This window comes from Lissotriton helveticus, chromosome 5_1 (assembly GCF_964261635.1).
Source record: "Lissotriton helveticus chromosome 5_1, aLisHel1.1, whole genome shotgun sequence".
Taxonomy (NCBI): Eukaryota; Metazoa; Chordata; class Amphibia; order Caudata; family Salamandridae; genus Lissotriton; species Lissotriton helveticus.
The window spans coordinates 5320292-5342913 of record NC_136065.1 but is presented as its reverse complement, the minus strand read 5'-3'; the positions used below and the strand labels follow the sequence as shown (position 1 = coordinate 5342913).

At 53.0% G+C, this 22622-nt stretch overlaps 1 protein-coding gene across 3 annotated transcripts in view; it reads right to left on the bottom strand.

The window, feature by feature from the left end:
• The window catches only part of LOC144754050 (class I histocompatibility antigen, F10 alpha chain-like), a 323147-nt gene that overhangs the window by 203242 nt on the left and 97283 nt on the right, over positions 1–22622 (bottom strand). For all 3 annotated transcript variants that reach the window (XR_013594639.1, XR_013594640.1, XM_078641564.1), the window contains exons 2-3: positions 21067–21336; positions 19729–20001 (exon numbers count right to left, since the gene is read on the bottom strand). Coding sequence is in view for 1 of the 3 variants with exons in the window: in XM_078641564.1 (XP_078497690.1) it covers positions 19729–20001; positions 21067–21336 (543 nt within the window). In the remaining 2 variants the exon portion in view is untranslated. The remainder of the gene's footprint in view (positions 1–19728; positions 20002–21066; positions 21337–22622) is intronic.

Sequence of the window (22622 nt, the reverse complement as noted above, 5' to 3'; positions counted from 1 at the left end):
TGGAGTGGGGTAGAGTGGGGTTCATTGGAGTGGGTTAGATTGGAGTAGGGTGGAGTGGGGTAGATTGGAGTGGGGTAGAGTGGGGTGGTGTGCAGTAGATTGGAGAGGGGTAGATTGGAATAGGGAGGAGTAGGGTAGATTGTGGTGGGGTTCACTGGAAAGTGTATATTGGAGTGGGGTGGAGTGGGTAGATTGGAGTAGAATGGAGTGGGGTAGATTGGAGTGGGGTAGATTGAAGTGGGGTAGAGTGGGGTAGATTGGAGTGGGGTCGAGTGGGGTAGTTTGGAGTGGGGTAGAGTGGGGTAGATTGGAATGGGGTAGAGTGGGGTAGATTGGAGTGGGTAGAGTGGGGTAGTCTGGAGTGGGGTAGAGTGGGTTAGATTGGAGGGGCGGTAGATTGGAGTGGCATAGAGTGGAGTGGGGTAGATTGGGATGGGGTTCACTGGATGGTGTATATTGGAGTAGGGAGGAGTGGGGTACATTGGAGTGGGTAGAGTGGGGTAGATTGGAGTGAGTAGAGTGGAGTGGGGTAGAGTGGAGTGGGGTAGATTGGGATGGGGTTCACTGAAGGTGTATATTGGAGTAGGGTGGAGTGGGGTAGATTGGAGTGGTGTAGAGTGGGGTAGATTGGAGTGGGTAGATTGGAGTAGGGTGTAGCGGGGTAGAATGGAGTGGGGTAGAGTGGGGTAGATTGGAGTAGGGTAGATTGGGATGGGGTTCACTGGAAGGTGTATATTGGAGTAGGGTGGAGTGGGGTAGATTGGAGTGGGGGGTAGAGTGGGGAAGGGTGGAGTGGGGTAGATTGGGATGGGGTTCACTGGAAGGTGAATATTGGAGTAGGGTGGAGTGGGGTAGATTGGAGTGGGGGGTAGGGTGGTGTAGAGTGGGGTAGGGTGGAGTGGGGTAGAGTGGGGTGAGGTTCACTAGAAAGCGTATATTGGAGTAGGGTGGAGTGGGTAGATTGGAGTAGAATGGAGTGGGTAGATTGGAGTGGGGTAGATTGAAGTGGGGTAGAGTGGGGTAGATTGGAGTGGGGTAGTTTGGAGTGGGGTAGAGTGGGGTAGATTGGAATGGGGTAGAGTGGGGTAGATTGAAGTGGGGTAGTTTGGAGTGGGGTAGAGTGGGGTAGATTGGAGTGGGGTAGATTGGAGTGGCAGAGTGGAGTGGGGGTAGATTGGGATGGGGTTCACTGGAAGGTGTATATTGGAGTAGGGAGGAGTGGGTAGATTGGAGTGGGGTAGAGTGGGGTAGATTGGATTGTGATGGGGTTCACTGGAAGGTGTATATTGGAGTAGGGTGGAGTGGGGTAGATTGGAGTGGGGTAGATTGGAGTGGTGTAGAGTGGGGTAGGTTGGAGTGGGGTAGATTGGAGTAGGGTGGAGTGGGGTAGAATGGAGTGGGGTAGAGTGGGGTAGGGTGGAGTGGGGTAGATTGGGATGGGGTTTACTGGAAGGTGTATATTGAAGTGGGGTAGAGTGGGGTAGATTGGAGTGGGGTGGATTGGCGTGGGGGTAGAGTGGGGTAGGGTGGATTGGGGTAGATTGGGATGGGGTTCACTGGAAGGTGTATATTGGAGTAGGGTGGAGTGGGGTAGATTGGAGTGGTGTAGAGTGGGGTAGATTGGAGTGGGGTAGAGTGGGTTGAGTGGAGTGGGGTAGAGAGGGGTAGAGTGGAGTGGGGTAGAGAGGGGTAGAGTGGAGTGGGGTAGATTGGGATGGGGTTCCCTGAAAGGTGTAGATTGGAGTGGGGTAGTCTGGAGTGGGGTAGAGTGGGTTAGATTGGAGGGGCGGTAGATTGGAGTGGCATAGAGTGGAGTGGGGTAGATTGGGATGGGGTTCACTGGATGGTGTATATTGGAGTAGGGAGGAGTGGGTACATTGGAGTGGGGTAGAGTGGGGTAGATTGGAGTGAGGTAGAGTGGAGTGGGGTAGAGTGGAGTGGGGTAGATTGGGATGGGGTTCACTGGAAGGTGTATATTGGAATAGGGTGGAGTGGGGTAGATTGGAGTGGCGTAGAGTGGAGTGGGGTAGATTGGGATGGGGTTCACTGGAAGGTGTATATTGGAGTAGGGTGGAGTGGGGTAAATTGGGGCGAGGTTCACTTGAAGGTGTATATTGGAGTAGGGAGGAGTGGGAAGATTGGAGTAGAATGTAGTGGGGTAGATTGGAGTGGGGTAGATTGAAGTGGGGTAGAGTACAGTGGAGTAAAGTGAGGTAGATAAGGGTGGGGTTCACTGGAAGGTGTATATTGGAGATGGGTTGAGTGGGATAGATTGGAATGGGGTAGAGTGGGGTAGATTGAGTGGGGTAGAGTGGGGTAGGGTGGAGTGGGGTAGATTGGGATGGGGTTTACTGGAAGGTGTATATTGAAGTGGGGTAGAGTGGGGTAGATTGGAGTGGGGTGGATTGGCGTGGGGGTAGAGTGGGGTAGGGTGGATTGGGGTAGATTGGGATGGGGTTCACTGGAAGGTGTATATTGGAGTAGGGTGGAGTGGGGTAGATTGGAGTGGTGTAGAGTGGGTAGATTGGAGTGGGTAGAGTGGGTTGAGTGGAGTGGGGTAGAGAGGGGTAGAGTGGAGTGGGGTAGAGAGGGGTAGAGTGGAGTGGGGTAGATTGGGATGGGGTTCCCTGAAAGGTGTAGATTGGAGTGGGGTAGTCTGGAGTGGGGTAGAGTGGGTTAGATTGGAGGGGCGTAGATTGGAGTGGCATAGAGTGGAGTGGGGTAGATTGGGATGGGGTTCACTGGATGGTGTATATTGGAGTAGGGAGGAGTGGGGTACATTGGAGTGGGGTAGAGTGGGGGTAGATTGGAGTGAGGTAGAGTGGAGTGGGGTAGAGTGGAGTGGGGTAGATTGGGATGGGGTTCACTGGAAGGTGTATATTGGAATAGGGTGGAGTGGGGTAGATTGGAGTGGCGTAGAGTGGAGTGGGGTAGATTGGGATGGGGTTCACTGGAAGGTGTATATTGGAGTAGGGTGGAGTGGGGTAAATTGGGGCGAGGTTCACTTGAAGGTGTATATTGGAGTAGGGAGGAGTGGGAAGATTGGAGTAGAATGTAGTGGGGTAGATTGGAGTGGGGTAGATTGAAGTGGGGTAGAGTACAGTGGAGTAAAGTGAGGTAGATAAGGGTGGGGTTCACTGGAAGGTGTATATTGGAGATGGGTTGAGTGGGATAGATTGGAATGGGGTAGAGTGGGGTAGATTGGAGTGGGGTAGAGTGGGGTAGTTTGGAGTGGGGTAGATTGGAGTGGGGTAGATTGGAGTGGCATAGTGTGGAGTGGGGTAGATTGGGATGGGGTTCACTGGAAGGTGTATATTGGAGTAGGGAGGAGTGGGGTAGATTGGAGTGGGGTAGAGTGGGGTAGATTGGAGTGAGGTAGAGTGGAGTGGGGTAGAGTGGAGTGGGGTAGAGTGGAGTGGGGTAGATTGGGATGGGGTTGACTGGAAGGTGTATATTGGAGTAGGGTGGAGTGGGGTAGATTGGAGTGGGGTAGATTGGAGTGGTGTAAAGTGGGGTAGATTGGAGTGGGGTTGATTGGAGTAGGGTGGAGTTGGGTAGAATGGAGTGGGGTAGAGTGGGGTAGATTGGAGTGGGGTAGATTGGGATGGGGTTCACTGGAAGGTGTATATTGGAGTAGGGTGGAGTGGGGTAGATTGGAGTGGGGTAGATTAGAGTGGGGGTAGAGTGGGGTAGATTGGGATGGGGTTCACTGGAAGGTGTATATTGGAGTAGGGTGGAGTGGGGTCGATTGGAGTGGGGTAGAGTGGGGTAGATTGGAGTGGGTTGAGTGGGGTAGATTGGAGTGGGGGTAGGGTGGTGTAGAGTGGGGTAGGGTGGAGTGGGGTAGATTGGGATGGGGTTCACTGGAAGGTGTATATTGGAGTGGGGTAGAGTGGGGTAGATTGGAGTGGGGTAGATTGGAGTGGGGTAGAGTGGGGTAGATTAGAGTGGGGTAGAGTGGGTAGAGTGGGGTAGAGTGGGGTAGAGTGGAGTGGGGTAGAGAGGGGTAGAGTGGAGTGGGGTAGATTGGGATGGGGTTCACTGGAAGGTGTATATTGGAATAGGGTGGAGTGGGGTAGATTGGAGTGGGGTAGATTGGATTGGGGTAGATTGGAGTGGGGTAGAGTGGGGTGGGGTTCACTGGAAGGTGTATATTGAAATAGGGTGGAGTGGGGTGGGTAGAGTGGGGTAGATTGGGGTGGGGTAGAGTGGGGTAGATTGGAGTATGGTAGAGTAGGGTAGATTGGAGTGGGGTAGATTGGGGTGGGGTTCACTGGAAGGTGTATATTGGAATATGGTGGAGCGGGGTAGATTTGAGTGGGGTAGATTGGTATGAGGTAGAGTGGGGTAGATTGGGGTGTGGTAGATTGGAGTGGGGTTCACTGGAAGGTGTATATTGGAGTAGGGAGGAGTGGGGTAGATTGGAGTGGGGTAGAGTGGGGTAGATTGGATTGTGATGGGGTTCACTGAAAGGTGTATATTGGAGTAGGGAGGAGTGGGGTAGATTGGAGTGGGGTAGAGTGGAGTGGGGTAGATTGGGATGGGATTCACTGGAAGTCTAGATTGGAGTGGGGTAGATTAGATTGGGGTAGAGTGGGGTAGATTGGAGTGGGCTAGATTGGAGTAGGGTGGAGTGGGGTAGATTGGAGTGGGGTAGATTAGAGTGGGGGTAGAGTGGGGTAGATTGGGATGGGGTTCACTGGAAGGTGTATATTGGAGTAGGGTGGAGTGGGGTAGATTGGAGTGGGGGGTAGAGTGGAGTAGGGTAGAGTGGGGTAGATTGGATTGTGATGGGGTTCACTGAAAGGTGTATATTGGAGTAGGGAGGAGTGGGGTAGATTGGAGTGGGGTAGAGTGGAGTGGGGTAGATTGGGATGGGATTCACTGGAAGTCTAGATTGGAGTGGGGTAGATTAGATTGGGGTAGAGTGGGGTAGATTGGAGTGGGCTAGATTGGAGTAGGGTGGAGTGGGGTAGATTGGAGTGGGGTAGATTAGAGTGGGGGGTAGAGTGGGGTAGATTGGGATGGGGTTCACTGGAAGGTGTATATTGGAGTAGGGTGGAGTGGGGTAGATTGGAGTGGGGGGTAGAGTGGGGTAGGGTGGAGTGGGGTAGATTGGGATGGGGTTCACTGGAAGGTGTATATTGGAGTAGGGTGGAGTGGGGTAGATTGGAGTGGTGTAGAGTGGGGTAGATTGGAGTGGGGTAGAGTGGGTTGAGTGGAGTGGGGTAGAGAGGGGTAGAGTGGAGTGGGGTAGAGAGGGGTAGAGTGGAGTGGGGTAGAGAGGGGTAGAGTGGAGTGGGGTAGATTGGGATGGGGTTCACTGAAAGGTGTAGATTGGAGTGGGGTAGAGTGGAGTGGGGTAGAGTGGGGTAGATTGTGATGGGGTTCACTGGAAGGTGTATATTGGAATAGGGTGGAGTGGGGTAGATTGGAGTGGCGTAGAGTGGAGTGGGGTAGATTGGGATGGTGTTCACTGGAAGGTGTATATTGGAGTAGGGTGGAGTGGGGTAGATTGCTGTGGAGTTCACTGGAAGGTGTATGTTGGAGTAGGGTGGAGTGGGGTAAATTGGAGTGGGGTAGAGTGGGGTAGATTGGGGTGAGGTTCATTGGAAGGTGTATATTGGAGTAGGGTGGAGTGGGAAGATTGGAGTAGAATGTAGTGGGGTAGATTGGAGTGGGGTAGATTGAAGTGGGGTAGAGTACAGTGGAGTAAAGTGAGGTAGATAAGGGTGGGGTTCACTGGAAGGTGTATATTGGAGATGTGTTGAGTGGGGTAGATTGGAGTGGGGTAGATTGGAATGGGGTAGAGTGGGGTAGTTTGGAGTGGGGTAGATTGGAGTGGGGTAGATTGGAGTGGCGTAGAGTGGAGTGGGGTAGATTGGGATGGGGTTCACTGGAAGGTGTATATTGGAGTAGGGTGGAGTGGGGTAGATGGGAGCGGGGTAGATTGGAGTGGTGTAGAGTGGGGTAGATTGGAGTGGGGTTGATTGGAGTAGGGTGGAGTTGGGTAGATTGGAGTGGGGTAGAGTGGGGTAGATTGGAGTGAGGTAGAGTGGAGTGGGGTAGAGTGGAGTGGGGTAGATTGGGATGGGGTTCACTGGAAGGTGTATATTGGAGTAGGGTGGAGTGGGGTAGATGGGAGCGGGGTAGATTGGAGTGGTGTAGAGTGGGGTAGATTGGAGTGGGGTTGATTGGAGTAGGGTGGAGTTGGGTAGAATGGAGTGGGGTAGAGTGGGGTAGATTGGAGTGGGGTAGATTGGAGTGGGGTAGATTGGGATGGGGTTCATTGGAAGGTGTATATTGGAGTAGGGTGGAGTGGGGTAGATTGGAGTGGGATAGATTAGAGTGGGGGGTAGAGTGGGGTAGATTGGGATGGGGTTCACTGGAATGTGTATATTGGAGTAGGGTGGAGTGGGGTCGATTGGAGTGAGGTAGATTGGAGTGGGGGGTAGCGTGGTGTAGAGTGGGGTAGGGTGGAGTGGGGTAGATTGGGATGGGGTTCACTGGAAGGTGTATATTGGAGTGGGGTAGAGTGGGGTAGATTGGAGTGGGGTAGATTGGAGTGGGGTAGGGTGGATTGGGGTAGATTTGGATGGGGTTCACTGGAAGGTGTATATTGGAGTAGGGTGGAGTGGGGTAGATTGGAGTGGGGTAGAGTGGGGTAGATTAGAGTGGGGTAGAGAGGGGTAGAGTGGAGTGGGGTTGAGAGGGGTAGAGTGGAGTGGGGTAGAGAGGGGTAGAGTGGAGTGGGGTAGATTGGGATGGGGTTCACTGAAAGGTGTAGATTGGAGTGGGGTAGAGTGGGGTAAATTGGGATGGGGTTGACTGGAAGGTGTATATTGGAATAGGGTGGAGTGGGGTAGATTGGAGTGGGGTAGAGTATTTTTTTTATTATTTTTTTTAAGCGCACAATCACCCGTAAGGGTCTCTAGGCGCTGGGGGGCCGTCGGGAAGATTAAGCGAGCTATTTCCCAGAGTCACATGGTGCTGGGCTAACCTGCCGCCGGAGCCGGGGATCGAACCGTGGTCCCCAGATTCCAGCGTCAGTCGCCCTGGCCGCGGCGCCACACCTCTCACTGTAAGGTGTATATTGAAATAGGGTGGAGTGGGGTGGGTAGATTGGGGTGGGGTAGAGTGGGGTAGATTGGAGTATGGCAGAGTGGGGTAGATTGGAGTGGGGTAGAGTGGGGTAGGGTGGGGTTCACTGGAAGGTGTATATTGGAATAGGGTGGAGTGGGGTAGATTGGAGTGGGGTAGATTGGATTGGGGTAGATTGGAGTGGGGTAGAGTGGGGTGGGGTTCACTGGAAGGTGTATATTGAAATAGGGTGGAGTGGGGTGGGTAGAGTGGGGTAGATTGGGGTGGGGTAGATTGGAGTATGGTAGAGTGGGGTAGATTGGAGTGGGGTAGAGTGGGGTAGATTGGGGTGGGGTTCACTGGAAGGTGTATATTGGAATATGGTGGAGCGGGGTAGATTTGAATGGGGTAGATTGGGGTGAGGTAGAGTGGGGTAGATTGGGGTGTGGTAGATTGGAGTGGGGTTCACTGAAAGGTGTATATTGGAGTAGGGAGGAGTGGGGTAGATTGGAGTGGGGTAGAGTGGAGTGGGGTAGATTGGGATGGGATTCACTGGAAGTCTATATTGGAGCAGGGTAGAGCGGGGTAGATTAGATTGGGGTAGAGTGGGGTAGATTGGAGTGGGCTAGATTGGAGTAGGGTGGAGTGGGGTAGATTGGAGTGGGGTAGAGTGGGGTAGATTGGAGTGGGGTAGAGTGGGGTTGATTGGAGTGGGGTAGATTGGGATGGGGTTCACTGAAAGGTGTATATTGGAGTAGGATGGAGTGGGGTATATTGTAGTAGGGTAGAGTGGGGTAGATTGGAGTAGGATGGAGTGGGGTAGATTGTAGTGGGGTAGAGTGGGGTAGATTGGAGTAGGATGGAGTAGGGTAGATTGTAGTGGGGTAGAGTGGGGTAGATTGGAGTAGGGAGGAGTGGGGTAGATTGGGGTGGGTTTCACTGGAAGGTGTATATTGGAGTAGGGTGGAGTGGGGTAGATTGGAGTAGGGAGGAGTGGGGTAGATTGGAGTGGGGTAGAGTGGAGTGGGGTAGATTGGGATGGGGTTCACTGGAAGTCTATATTGGAGCAGGGTAGAGCGGGGTAGATTAGATTGGGGTAGAGTGGGGTAGATTGGAGTGGGTGAGATTGGAGTAGGGTGGAGTGGGGTAGAGTGGGGTAGATTGGAGTAGGGTAGAGTGGGGTAGATTGGGGTGGGGTAGAGTGGAGTAGATTGGGATGGGGTAGATTGGAGTGGGGTAGAGTGGGGTAGATAGGAGTGGGGTAGATTGGGGTGGGTTTCACTTGTAGGTGTATATTGGAGTAGGATGGAGTGGGGTAGATTGGAGTAGGGTAGAGTGGGGTAGATTCTAGTAGGGTAGAGTGGGGTAGATTGGAGTAGGGAGGAGTGGGTAGATTGGAGTAGGGAAGAGTGGGGTAGATTGGGGTGGGTTTCACTGGAAGGTGTATATTGGAGTAGGGTGGAGTGGGGTAGATTGGAGTAGGGAGGAGTGGGGAAGATTGGGGTGGGGTTCACTGGAAGTATATATTGGAGCAGGGTATGGCGGGGTAGATTGGATTGGGGTAGAGTGGGGTAGATTGGAGTGGGTTAGATTGGAGTAGGGTGGAGTGGGATAGATTGGAGTAGGGTTGATTGGAGTAGGGTGGAGTGGGGTAGATTGGAGTGGGGTAGAGTTGGGTAGATTGGGGTAGATTGGGGTGGGGTAGATTTGAGTGGAGTAGATTGGAGTAGGGTAGAGTGGGGTAGATTGGGGTGGGGTAGAGTGGGGTAGATTGGAGTGGGATAGAGTGGGGTAGATTGGAGTGGGGTAGATTGGAGTGGGGTAGATTGGAGTGGGGTTAATTGGAGTGGGGTTAATTGGAGTGGGGTAGAGAGGGGTAGATTGGAATGGGGTAGAGTGGGGTAGGGTGGAGTATGGTGGAGTTGGGGAGATTGGAGTGGGGTAGATTGGAGTGGGGTTGATTGGAGTGGGGTAGATTGGAGTGGGGTGGAGTAGGGTGGAGTGGGGTGAAGTGGGGTAGATTGGAGTGGGGTTGAATGGAGAAGATTGGGGTGGGTTTCACTGGAAGGTGTATATTGCAATAGGGTACAGTGCAGTAGATTGGAGTGGGGTGCAGTGGGGTAGATGGGAGTAGGGTAGATTGGGGTGGGGTTCACTGGAAGTCTATATTGGAGTAGGGTAGAGTGGGGTAGATTGAAGTGAGCTAGATTGGAGTAGGGTGGAGTGGGGTAGATTGGAGTGGGGTAGATTTGAGTAGGGTGGAGTGGGGTAGATTGGAGTGGGGTTTATTGGAGTGGGGTAGATTAGAGTAGGGTGGAGTGGGGTAGATTGGGGTGGGGTTCACTGGAAGGTGTATATTGGAATAGGGTGGAGTGGGGTAGATGAGAGTGGGATAGATTGAAGTGGGGTAGAGTGGGGTAGATTGGAGTAGGGTGGAGTGGGGTAGATTGGAGTGGGGTAGATTGAAGTGGGGTAGATTGGGATGGGGTCACTTGAAGGTGTATATTGGAGTAGGGTAGTGTGGGGTAGCTTGGAGTGGGGTAGATTGGAATTGGGTAGATTGGAGTGCAGTACAGTGGGTTCGATTGTGGTGGGGTTCACTGAAAGGTGTTTATTGGAGTAGGGAGGAGTGGGGTAGATTGGAGTAGGGTGGAGTGGGGTAGATTGGAGTGGGGTAGATTGGAGTAGGGTGGAGTGGGGTAGATTGGAGTAGGGTGGGGTGGGGTAGATTGGAGTGGGGTGGAGTGGGGTAGATTGAGGTGGGGTTCACTTGAAGCTGTATATTGGAATAGGGTGGAGTAAGGTAGATTGGAGTGGGGTAGATTGGGGTCTGTTTCACTGAAAGGTGTATATTGGAGTAGGATGGAGTGGGGTAGATTGGAGTGGAGTAGAGTGGAGTAGAGTGGAATAGAGTGGGGTAGAGTGGGGTGGGGTAGAGTGGGGTAGATTGGAGGGGGTAGATTGGAGTGGGGTAGAGTGGGGTAGATTAGAGTGGGGTAGATTGGAGTGGGATAGAGTGGGGTAGATTGGGATGGGGTAGATTGGAGTGGGATAGAGTTTGGTAGATTGGGATGGGGTTCACTGAAAGGTGTATATTAGAGTAGGGTAGAGTGGGGTAGATTGAAGTGGGGTAGATTGGAGTGGGGTAGATTGGGGTGGGGTAGAGTGAGGTAGATTGGGGTGGGGTTCACTGGAAGGTGTATATTGGAATATGGTGGAGCGGGGTAGATTTGAGTGGGGTAGATTGGGGTGGGGTAGATTGGAGTGGGGTTCACTGAAAGGTGTATATTGGAGTAGGATGGAGTGGGGTAGATTGGAGTAGGGTAGATTGGAGTAGGGAGGAGTGGGGTAGATTGGAGTGGGGTAGAGTGGAGTGGGGTAGATTGGGATGGGGTTCACTGGAAGTCTATATTGGAGCAGGGTAGAGCAGGGTAGATTAGATTGGGGTAGAGTGGGTAGATTGGAGTGGGTTAGATTGGAGTAGGGTGGAGTGGGGTAGATTGAAGTGGGGTAGAGTGGGGTAGATTGGAGAGGGGTAGATTGGAATAGGGAGGAAAGGGGTAGATTGGAGTGGGGTAGATTGGGATGGGGTTCACTGAAAGGTGTATATTGGAGTAGGATGGAGTTGGGTAGATTGTAGTGGGGTAGAGTGGGGTAGATTGGAGTAGGATGGAGTGGGGTAGATTGTAGTGGGTTAGAGTGGGGTAGATTGAAGTAGGATGGAGTAGGGTAGATTGTAGTGGGGTAGAGTGGGGTAGATTGGAGTAGGGAGGAGTGGGGTAGATTGGGGTGGGTTTCACTGGAAGGTGTATATTGGAGTAGGGTGGAGTGGGGTAGATTGGAGTGGGGTAGAGCGGAGTGGGGTAGATTGGGATGGGGTTCACTGGAAGTCTATATTGGAGCAGGGTAGAGCGGGGTAGATTAGATTGGGGTAGAGTGGGGTAGATTGGAGTGGGTTAGATTGGAGTAGGGTGGAGTGGGGTAGATTGGAGTGGGGTAGAGTGGGGTAGATTGGAGAGGGGTAGATTGGAATAGGGAGGAGTGGGGTAGATTGGAGTGGGGTAGAGTGGGTAGATTGGAGTGGGATGGAGTGGGATGGAGTGGGGTAGATTGGAGTAGGGTAGAGTGGGGTAGATTGGAGTGGGGTAGAGTGGGGTAGATTGGAGTAGGGTAGAATGGGGTAGATTGGGGTGGGGTAGAGTGGAGTAGATTGGGATGGGGTAGATTGGAGTGGGGTAGACTGGGGTAGATAGGAGTGGGGTAGATTGGGATGGGTTTCACTGATAGGTGTATATTGGAGTTGGATGGAGTGGGGTAGATTGGAGTAGGGTAGAGTGGGGTAGATTGGAGTAGGGTAGAGTGGGGTAGATTGGAGTAGGGAGGAGTGGGTAGATTGGGATGGGGTAGATTGGAGTAGGGAAGAGTGGGGTAGATAGGAGTGGGGTAGATTGGGGTGGGTTTCACTGGAAGGTGTATATTGGAGTAGGGTGGAGTGGGGTAGATTGAAGTAGGGAGGAGTGGGTAGATTGGGATGGGGTAGATTGGAGTAGGGAAGAGTGGGGTAGATAGGAGTGGGGTAGATTGGGGTGGGTTTCACTGGAAGGTGTATATTGGAGTAGGGTAGAGTGGGGTAGATTGAAGTGGGGTAGATTGGAGTGGGGTAGATTGGGGTGGGGTAGAGTGAGGTAGATTGGGGTGGGGTTCACTGGAAGGTGTATATTGGAATATGGTGGAGCGGGGTAGATTTGAGTGGGGTAGATTGGGGTGGGGTAGATTGGAGTGGGGTTCACTGAAAGGTGTATATTGGAGTAGGATGGAGTGGGGTAGATTGGAGTAGGGTAGATTGGAGTAGGGAGGAGTGGGGTAGATTGGAGTGGGGTAGAGTGGAGTGGGGTAGATTGGGATGGGGTTCACTGGAAGTCTATATTGGAGCAGGGTAGAGCAGGGTAGATTAGATTGGGGTAGAGTGGGTAGATTGGAGTGGGTTAGATTGGAGTAGGGTGGAGTGGGGTAGATTGAAGTGGGGTAGAGTGGGGTAGATTGGAGAGGGGTAGATTGGAATAGGGAGGAAAGGGGTAGATTGGAGTGGGGTAGATTGGGATGGGGTTCACTGAAAGGTGTATATTGGAGTAGGATGGAGTTGGGTAGATTGTAGTGGGGTAGAGTGGGGTAGATTGGAGTAGGATGGAGTGGGGTAGATTGTAGTGGGTTAGAGTGGGGTAGATTGAAGTAGGATGGAGTAGGGTAGATTGTAGTGGGGTAGAGTGGGGTAGATTGGAGTAGGGAGGAGTGGGGTAGATTGGGGTGGGTTTCACTGGAAGGTGTATATTGGAGTAGGGTGGAGTGGGGTAGATTGGAGTGGGGTAGAGCGGAGTGGGGTAGATTGGGATGGGGTTCACTGGAAGTCTATATTGGAGCAGGGTAGAGCGGGGTAGATTAGATTGGGGTAGAGTGGGGTAGATTGGAGTGGGTTAGATTGGAGTAGGGTGGAGTGGGGTAGATTGGAGTGGGGTAGATTGGAGTGGGGTAGAGTGGGGTAGATTGGAGAGGGGTAGATTGGAATAGGGAGGAGTGGGGTAGATTGGAGTGGGGTAGAGTGGGGTAGATTGGAGTAGGGTAGAATGGGGTAGATTGGGGTGGGGTAGAGTGGAGTAGATTGGGATGGGGTAGATTGGAGTGGGGTACACTGGGGTAGATAGGAGTGGGGTAGATTGGGATGGGTTTCACTGATAGGTGTATATTGGAGTTGGATGGAGTGGGGTAGATTGGAGTAGGGTAGAGTGGGGTAGATTGGAGTAGGGTAGAGTGGGGTAGATTGGAGTAGGGAGGAGTGGGTAGATTGGGATGGGGTAGATTGGAGTAGGGAAGAGTGGGGTAGATAGGAGTGGGGTAGATTGGGGTGGGTTTCACTGGAAGGTGTATATTGGAGTAGGGTGGAGTGGGGTAGATTGAAGTAGGGAGGAGTGGGGAAGATTGGGGTGGGGTTCACTGGAAGTCTATATTGGAGCAGGGTAGAGCGGGGTAGATTGGATTGGGGTAGAGTGGGGTAGATTGGAGTGGGCTAGATTGGAGTAAGTTAGATTGGAGTAGGGTGGAGTGGGATAGATTGGAGTAGGGTTGATTGGAGTAGGGTGGAGTGGGGTAGATTGTAGTGGGGTAGAGTGGGGTAGATTGGAGTGGGGTGGAGTGGGGTAGATTGGAGTGGGGTAGAGTGGGGTGGGGTTCCCTGGAAGGTGTATATATTAGAATAGAGTGGGGTAGACTGGAGTAGGGTGGAGTGGGGTAGATTGGAGTGGGGTAGAGCGGAGTGGGGTAGATTGGGATGGGCTTCACTGGAAGGTGTATATTAGAATAGGGTGGAGTGGGGTAGATTGCTGTGGGGTAGATTGGATTGGGGTAGATTGGAGTGGGGTAGAGTGGGGTGGGATTCACTGGAAGGTGTATATATTAGAATAGAGTGGGGTAGACTGGAGTAGGATGGAGTGGGTAGATTGGAGTGGGGTAGAGTAGGGTAGATTCGGGTGGGGTAGAGTAAAGTGGGGTAGAGTGGGTTAGATAGGGGTGGGGTTCACTGGAATGTGTATATTGAAATAGAGTTAAGTGGGGTAGATTAGAGTGGGGTTCACTGGAAGGTGTGTATTGGAATAGGGTGGAGTGGGGTAGATTGCAGTGGGGTGGAGTGGGGTAGATTGGGGTTGGGTTCACCGGAAGTCTATATTGGAGTAGGGTAGAGTGGGGTAGATTGGAGTGGGGTAGATTGGAGTACGGTGGAGTGGGGTAGATTGGAATGGGGCAGAGTGGGGTAGAGCGGGTTAGATAGGGGTGGGGTTCACTGAAATGTGTATACTGGAATAGGGTAGAGTGGGGTAGAGTGAGGTAGATTGGGGTGGGTTCAATGGAAGGTGTATATTGGAATAGAGTTTAGTGGGGTAGATTGGAGTGGGGTAGAGTGGGGTAGATTGGGATAGGGTTCACCAGAAGGTGTATATTGAAATAGGGTGGAGTGGGGAAGATTGGATTGGGGTAGATTGGAGTGGGGTAGAGTGGGGTGGGATTCACTGGAAGGTGTATATATTAGAATAGAGTGGGGTAGACTGGAGTAGGGTGGAGTGGGTAGATTGGAGTGGGGTAGAGTAGGGTAGATTCGGGTGGGGTAGAGTAAAATGGGGTAGAGTGGGGTAGATTAGAGTGGGGTTCACTGGAAGGTGTGTATTGGAATAGGGTGGAGTGGGGTAGATTGCAGTGGGGTAGAGTGGAGTGGGGTAGATTGGGGTTGGGTTCACCGGAAGTCTATATTGGAGTAGGGTAGAGTGGGGTAGATTGGAGTGGGGTAGATTGGAGTACGGTGGAGTGGGGTAGATTGGAATGGGGCAGAGTGGGGTAGAGTGGGTTAGATAGGGGTGTGGTTCACTGAAATGTGTATACTGGAATAGGGTAGAGTGGGGTAGATTGGGGTGGGTTCAATGGAAGGTGTATATTGGAATAGAGTTTAGTGGGGTAGATTGGAGTGGGGTAGAGTGGGGTAGATTGGGATAGGGTTCACCAGAAGGTGTATATTGAAATAGGGTGGAGTGGGGAAGATTGGATTGGGGTAGATTGGAGTGGGGTAGAGGTGAGTGGGGTAGAGTGGGGTAGATTGGGGTGGGGTAGATTGGAGTGGGGTAGAGTGGAGTGGGGTAGATTGGAGTGGGGTAGAGTGGGGTAGATGGCCATAGGGTTCACCGGAAGGTGTATATTGTAATAGGGTGGCGTGGGAGAGATTGGAGTGGGGTAGAGTGGAGTGGGGTAGAGTGGGGTAGATTGGGATGGGGTTCACTGGAAGGTGTATATTGGAATAGGGTGGAGTGGTGTTGATTGGAGTGGGGTGGAGTGGGGTGGAGTGGAGTGGGGTAGAGTGGGGTAGATTGGGATGGGGTTCACTGGAAGGTGTATAGATTGGAGTGGGGGGTAGAGTGGGGTAGGGTGGAGTGGGGTAGATTGGAGTGGGGTAGAGTGGGGTAGAGTGGAGTGGGGTAGAGTGGGGTAGATTGCGATGGGGTTCACCAGAAGGCGTATATTGGAATAGGGTAGAGTGGGGCAGATTGGAGTGGGGTAGAGTGGGGTGCATTGGGGTGGGTTTCACTGGAAACTGTATATTGGAATAGGGTAGAGTGGGGTAGATTGGAGTAGGGTGGAGTGGGGTATATTGGAGTGGGGTAGAGTTAGGGATAATGGAGTGGGGTAGATTGAAGTGGGTTAGATTGGGTACAGTGGGGTAGATTTGAGTCGGGCAGAATGTAGTAAGTTAGATTGGAGTTGGGTTGAATGTAGTGGGGTAGATTGGAGTGGGGTAGAATGGAGTGGGGTAGAATGGAGTGGGGTAGATTGGAGTGGGTTAGATTGGGTACAGCGGGGTAGATTGGAGATGGGTAGAATGTAGTGGGGTAGATTCTAGTTTGGTAGAATGTAGTGGGGTAGATTGGAGTGGGGTAGAGTTGGGTAGAACGGAGAGGGGTAGATTGCAGCGGGTTATATTGGGTACAGTGGGGTAGATTGGAGTCGGGTAGAATGTAGTGGGGTAGATTGGAGTTGGGTAGAATGTAGTGGGGTAGATTGGAGCGGGTTAGAGTAGAGTGGGGTAGATTGAGGTAGATTGTATTGTAGTACATTGGGGTGGATTGTTGTGGGCTGGAATGGGGTAGAGTGAAGTAGATTGCGTGGCGTGGGGTGGACGGCATAGAGTACAGAAGTTTGGAGTTGAGTATGGTAGATTGGGGAAGCTGGAATGAGGTAGATTGGAGTAAAATAGATTGTGGTAGGGGTGGAGTGAAGTGCAGTAGAGTTGGGTAGATTGGAGTAGCCTGGAGTGAGGTAGATTGGAGCGGGTTAGATTGGGTACAGTGGGGTAGATTGGAGTCGGGTAGAATGTAGTGGGGTAGATTGGAGTGGGGTAGAGTTAGGTAGAATGGAGTTGGGTAGATTGAAGCGGGTTAGATTGGGTACAGTGGGGTAGATTGGAGTCGGGTAAAATGGAGTGGGGTAGATTGGAGTTGGGTAGAATGTAGTGGGGTAGATAGGAGTGGGGTAGATTTGGGTTGAATGGAGTGGGGTAGATTGGAGCGGGTTAGAGTGGAGCGGGGTAGATTGAGGTAGATTGTATTGTAGTACATTGGGGTGGATTGTTGTGGGCTGGAATGGGGTAGAGTGAAGTAGATTGCGTGGCGTGGGGTGGACGGCGTAGAGTACAGTAGTTTGGAGTTGAGTATGGCAGATTGGGGAAGCTGGATTGAGGTAGATTGGAGTCAAATAGATTGTGGTAGGAGTAGAGTGAAGTGCAGTAGAGTTGGGTAGATTGGAGTAGCCTGGAGTGAGGTAGATTGGAGCGGGTTAGATTGGGTACAGTGGGGTAGATTGGAGTCGGGTAGAATGTAGTGGGGTAGATTGGAGTGGGGTAGAGTTAGGTAGAATGGAGTTGGGTAGATTGAAGCGGGTTAGATTGGGTACAGTGGGGTCGATTTGAGTCGGGCAGAATGTAGTAAGTTAGATTGGAGTTGGGTAGAATCTAGTGGGGTAGATTGGAGTGGGGTAGAGTTGGGTAGAATGGAGTGGGGTAGAATGGAGCGGGTTAGATTGGGTACAGTGGGGTGGATTGGAGTGGGTAGAATGGAGTGGGGTAGATTCTAGTTTGGTAGAATGTAGTGGGGTAGATTGGAGTGGGTTAGATTGGGTACAGCGGGGTAGATTGGAGTGGGGTAGAATGTAGTGGGGTAGAGTGGAGTGGGGTAGAGTTGGGTACAATGGAGAGGGGTAGATTGGAGCGGGTTAGATTGGGTACAGTGGAGTAGATTTGAGTTGGGCAGAATGTAGTGGGGTAGATTGGAGTGGAGTAGAGTTGGGCAGAATGGAGTGGGGTAGATTGGAGCGGGTTAGATTGGGTACTGTGGGGTAGATTGGAGTTGGGTAAAATGGAGTGGGGTAGATTGTAGTTGGGTAGAATGTAGTGGGGTAGATAGGAGTGGGGTAGAGTTGAGTTGAATGGAGTGGGGTAGATTGGAGCGGGTTAGAGTGGAGTGGGGTAGATTGGAGTTGGGTAGAATGTAGTGGCGTAGATAGGAGTGGGGTAGATTTGGGTTGAATGGAGTGGGGTAGATTGGAGCGGGTTAGAGTGGAGTGGGGTAGATTGAGGTAGATTGTATTGTAGTACATTGGGGTGGATTGTTGTGGGCTGGAATGGGGTAGAGTGAAGTAGATTGCGCGGCGTGGGGTGGACGGCGTAGAGTATGGAAGCTTGGAGTTGAGTATGGTAGATTAGGGAAGCTGGATTGAGGTAGATTGGAGTCAAATAGATTGTGGTAGGGGTGGAGTGAAGTGCAGTAGAGTTGGGTAGATTGGGGTAGACTGGAGTGAGGTAGATTGGAGCGGGTTAGATTGGGTACGGTGGGGTAGATTGGAGTCGGGTAGAATGTAGTGGGGTAGATTGGAGTGGGGTAGAATTAGGTAGAATGGAGTTGGGTAGATTGAAGCGGGTTAGATTGGGTACAGTGGGGTCGATTTGAGTCGGGTAGAATGTAGTAAGTTAGATTGGAGTTGGGTAGAATGTAGTGGGGTAGATTGGAGTGGGGTAGAGTTGGGTAGAATGGAGTGGGGTAGATTGGAGTGGGTTAGATTGGGTACAGCGGGGTAGATTGGAGTGGGGTAGAATGTAGTGGGGTAGATTCTAGTTTGGTAGAATGTAGTGGGGTAGATTGGAGTGGGGTAGAGTTGGGTAGAATGGAGAGGGGTAGATTGGAGCGGGTTAGATTGGGTACAGTGGTGTAGATTGGAGTCGGGCAGAATGTAGTGGGGTAGATTGGAGTTGGGTAGAATGTAGTGGAGTAGATTGGAGTGGAGTAGAGTTGGGTAGAATGGAGTGGGGTAGATTGGAGCGGGTTAGATTGGGAACTGTGGGGTAGATTGGAGTCGGGTAAAATGGAGTGGGGTAGATTGGAGTTGGGAAGAATCTAGTGGGGTAGATAGGAGTGGGGTAGAGTTGGGTTGAATGGAGTGGGGTAGATTGGAGCGGGGTAGAGTGGAGTGGGGTAGATTGAGGTAGATTGTATTGTAGTACATTGGGGTGGATTGTTGTGGGCTGGAATGGGGTAGAGTGAAGTAGATTGCGAGGCGAGGGGTGGACGGCATAGAGTACAGAAGTTTGGAGTTGAGTATGGTAGATTGGGGAAGCTGGATTGAGGTAGATTGGAGTCAAATAGATTGTGGTAGGGGTGGAGTGAAGTGCAGTAGAGTTGGGTAGATTGGGGTAGACTGGAGTGGGGTAGATTGGAACGGGTTAGATTGGGTGCAGTGGGGTAGATTGGAGTCGGGTAGAATATAGTGGGGTAGATTGGAGTGGGGTAGAGTTAGGTAGAATGGAGTGGGGTAGATTGGAGTTGGGTAGAATGGAGTAGGGTAGATTGGGTACAGTGGGGTAGATTTGAGTCGGGCGGAATGTAGTAAGTTAGATTGGAGTTGGGTAGAATGTAGTGGGGTAGATTGAAGTGGGGTAGAGTTGGGAAGAATGGAGTGGAGTAGATTGGAGCGGGTTAGATTGGGTACAGTGGGGTAGATTGGAGTTGGGTAGAATGTAGTGGGGTAGATTGGAGTTGGGTACAATGTAGTGGGGTAGATTGGAGTGGGGTCGAGTTGGGCAGAATGCAGTGGGGCAGATTGGATTAAGGTAGATTGGGGTAGCGTAGAGAGAAGTGTGGTAGAGTGGGGTGGGGTGGGGTGGGGTGGATTGGATAGAGTGGGGTAGACTGGGGTGCGGTGGAGTGGGGTAGATTGTAAAGAGGTAGAGTGGGGTAGACTGGAGTTGGGTAGAATGGAGTGGGGTAGATTGGAGTAAGGTAGATTGGGGTAGGGTAGAGAGAAGTGTGGTAGAGTGGGGTGGGGTGGATTGGATGTAGTGGGGTAGATTGGAGTAAGGTAGATTGGGGTAGGGTAGAGAGAAGTGTGGTAGACTGGGGTGGTTGTGGATTGGATCGAGTGGGTTAGATGGGGTAGAGTGGGGTAGACTTCGATCGGCTGGGGTAGACTGGAGTGGGGTAGAGTTGGGTAGAATGGAATGGGGTAGGATTGGGGCAGTGTGCAGTGGTAGCTGCTTCAAGAGTCGGGGTACACTTGCGCTCACATGGGAGAGCCGAAGGAAGCGCAGAACAGAAAACAAAGTCAAAGGATATAAAAAACAACACTAGTCAGAAAAAGATATAGAAAAGTTCTGTGAATCTCTGCGGACGGATACAAATTAAGTGGGATCAGTTGGGGGTGGTGCAGACTCCACTTCAAGCACCTTCACTGTATAGAATACACACAAGTGACATAAAAAACAGATCCTCCACCAAGAAAGGGGGGGGGGAGCACGGACCTCATACAGGGTACAAAGCCCCCCACTGCGTGTAACACCGCTCCAGACCCCCTTGTATCATCCCTGGGGGGGGGACAGAAATACTGGAGTCGGCGAGATGGGGGAGGGGCGCAGAGCGGATCACAGAGGGGCAGCAAACAAACCTCGCCCCTGAGGGTAACCCTGTCTCCCAGCCCCCACCCTGTCTTCTTGCAGTACAAGGTGGCAGTGTCTGTCCACACAAGGCTTCAGTGTGGGCAGTAAGCGCTATATAAACCCCCATAACCCACCTGCCTGCAGCCGCTCCGCCCCGAGCTTCAGGTATTTCTTCAGGTACTCGATGCACCTCCCCTCCAGGTAGTCCTTCCAATACTGGGCGATGCTCCTCTCCGAGTTCCATCGGTCCTGTGTGATCCTGGCCGCATCCATGGCCGCCGTGTACGTCTGTCTGTCCTTGTCGAAGCTGAGGAAGTCGTGTCCGTCGAAGGCGTCCTGTTGGAACCCCCCCACGGAGCCGTCGTCCCGGAGCTCACAGCCGTACATCACCTGGACCACGTGGAGACCTGAGGGGGGGGGGGAGAGAGGTCTGACACCCGCAGGCAGAGGCTGAGGGGAGATACAACACCCCCCCCTCTCACGCACCCCCCTCGCGCCCTGCTCACAGCCTTACATTCACTGGACCACGTGGAGACCTGAGGGTGGGGGGGAGCGAGGGCTGAGGGAGGGGTGGAGAGGGGCAATCACCAGCACCCCCCCCCCTTCGAAAGCCGCCACTGCAGAGAGGAGACACAAGAAGCCCCCATGGGGCGTCACCCGGAGCTCACGCCCGGAATCCTAGGGGACACCTGTGGGACCTGAGGGGGGGATATGGGGGAGCAGGGGGGGCATGGGGAGCAGGGGGGGCCCTGCGGGAGAGGAGCGGAGAGACGCTGGCTGAGGGGGGGGGCAGCAATGATCGATCCGGGAGAGCGGAGGTGGAGTGAGAGCCTGAGGAGGGGGGGACAGAATGAGGGGGGGACCCAAGAAAATCCTGTCCCGCCCCCCCCCCCACTCCATCAAAGCCGATCATCTGAGCTCTGCAAACACCACCCCCAGCATGTGGAGGGGGGGGGGTCATGAGGGCCTGAGGAGGGGGGGGGGGGGGCAGAGGGTCAGGAACTTTCAAGCCCAGAGAGACCGTCGACCCTCATAAAGCCCCCGTAATGAGGGAGAGGACTGTGGGGGCACTGGGAGGGGGCAGCACAGAGGCAGGGTGAGGCCCCTGGTTTGGGGGGGCTTGTTACCTCCCCCCCCCCATGCAGGCACAAACACCCCTCACAGCCTCTGCGCTTCAGAATGTTTTGCGTGACTGCGTCAGATCCCCCCCTCTGCAGTCACTCGCCCCCCCCAAAACACTGACCTGTCACAGCTCACTCGTCCTGGGTCTCCACCCCCCTCCCTCGAGCTCAGTTGGACCCACAGCCACACTGGAGCCCCCCCTCCCGGCCGTTCCTCCAAACCCCCCTTCAACACCCAGATGCCCCCACCCCCGTCTGCATGAGGCCCCTCCCCCGGTGTCACGCACTTCCGGTTGCCCCGCTTCCCTGGACACACTCCCCCCCCCGACCATGCCCCCCCCTGTCACTCACCCCCGGTCTGGTTGACTCGCCCCATCACGGTCCTCACATTGGCCTTGGACACCTGCTCCGTTCCTCGGAGGATCTGCGTGCTGTCCTCCCAGTACTGGGGGTCCTCGGCGGTGATCCGCTCCATCCAGGGGGCCCGGGGCCCCGCCCTGCGGCTCTCACTGGTGTAACCGGAGATGGGGGCGTCATCCAGGTACCCCACTGTGGAGAACTGGGGGACCCCGGGGAGGGGCCCCGAGAGGGTGGACTCGAAGTACCGGAGGGAGTGCGAGCCTGGGGGAGAGAGAGAGAGAGGGGGGGTCAGAGGAGAGAGCGCCCCCCACATGAAAAACGTTCCACCCGCACCCCACACAACAGTGACCCACCACATGCATTATAAAGACAATACTCAGTCCTCCACCCTCCCTCTACAGTGTACGTCACTCTTACAAATAAACGGGGCGACCCCAGGGCGGGGCCCCGAGAGGGTGGAGTAGAAACCTCTGAAAGAGTGTGAGCCTGGGGGGAGAGAGGCACAGGGGGTCAGGTAAGGCTCTCAGGGAAGGGGGGTGTCAGCCCCGCACCAATAATACATATTCCCGGGCACCCCATCCCCCCCACCCCCCCCCCTCTGTCACTCATGTTCCTGATCTAAGAAATAGCAACTCTCTGCTGGGGTGAGGGAGGGGATCACCTCTCACAACAACCCTGCCCCGCGCGGCCACCCCTCCCTTTCACCCTCGTCAGCACTGGTGGGGGGGGGGGGGGGGATGTTCTGGAGGATTCCACAGTCTGAGATGGTGATGACACAGCGGCCTCTATTTACATAGCCACGCCCATTCCACGATATAGCCACGCCCCTCAATGTTGATGCTGGGAGCCTTAGATGTAGCTAACAACACCCCCACAACTCTTCGAGCAGGGGAAGTGTAAGAAACCCCAAGAGAGCCTCCAACGAAAACCACTGTTATCGACCCTGCAAGGGTTAAAGGGTGTGTGTGCCCTACAATGCCTTTAACCAAATGACTGCAGGTGAAGAAGCTGAATGCACAAGACTTACTGAGATCGGTAAATAATACTTGGGGCCCCATAACTAGGGAGCAAGGTGTGACGGTAATAGGGGAGGAGTCACGAGGGGCGGAGTCATAAAAACCAGACTTTGACAACAGTTTATGCTTTTATTTTTTAATAATGCAGCCACAAGTACAAATGAGATAGTAAATATGTCTGGGTTAGGTGTCTGACACAGAGGCTGCATTTTAAAATATCTCCTGCGGTTCAGGCACCTGCTGCAGAGATCTGTGTGCAAAGAAACTTTTAGGGGATAATAATACTGTCAAGACAGCTCTGCAAAGAACTGTGGGCGCCCAGCAACATTTAAAGGATATTGGTACTGGCAAGATAGCTGTGGAAGTTAATGCACTTGCTGCAGAGATGTGCATGCCCACCTAGGAACTTTTAGGGGATAATAATACTGACAAGATAAGTCTGGAGGTTAATGCACTGGCTGCAGAGATCAGTGTGTCCCCAACAACTTTTAAAGGTTAATAATACTGGCAAGATAGCTCTGTACGTTAATG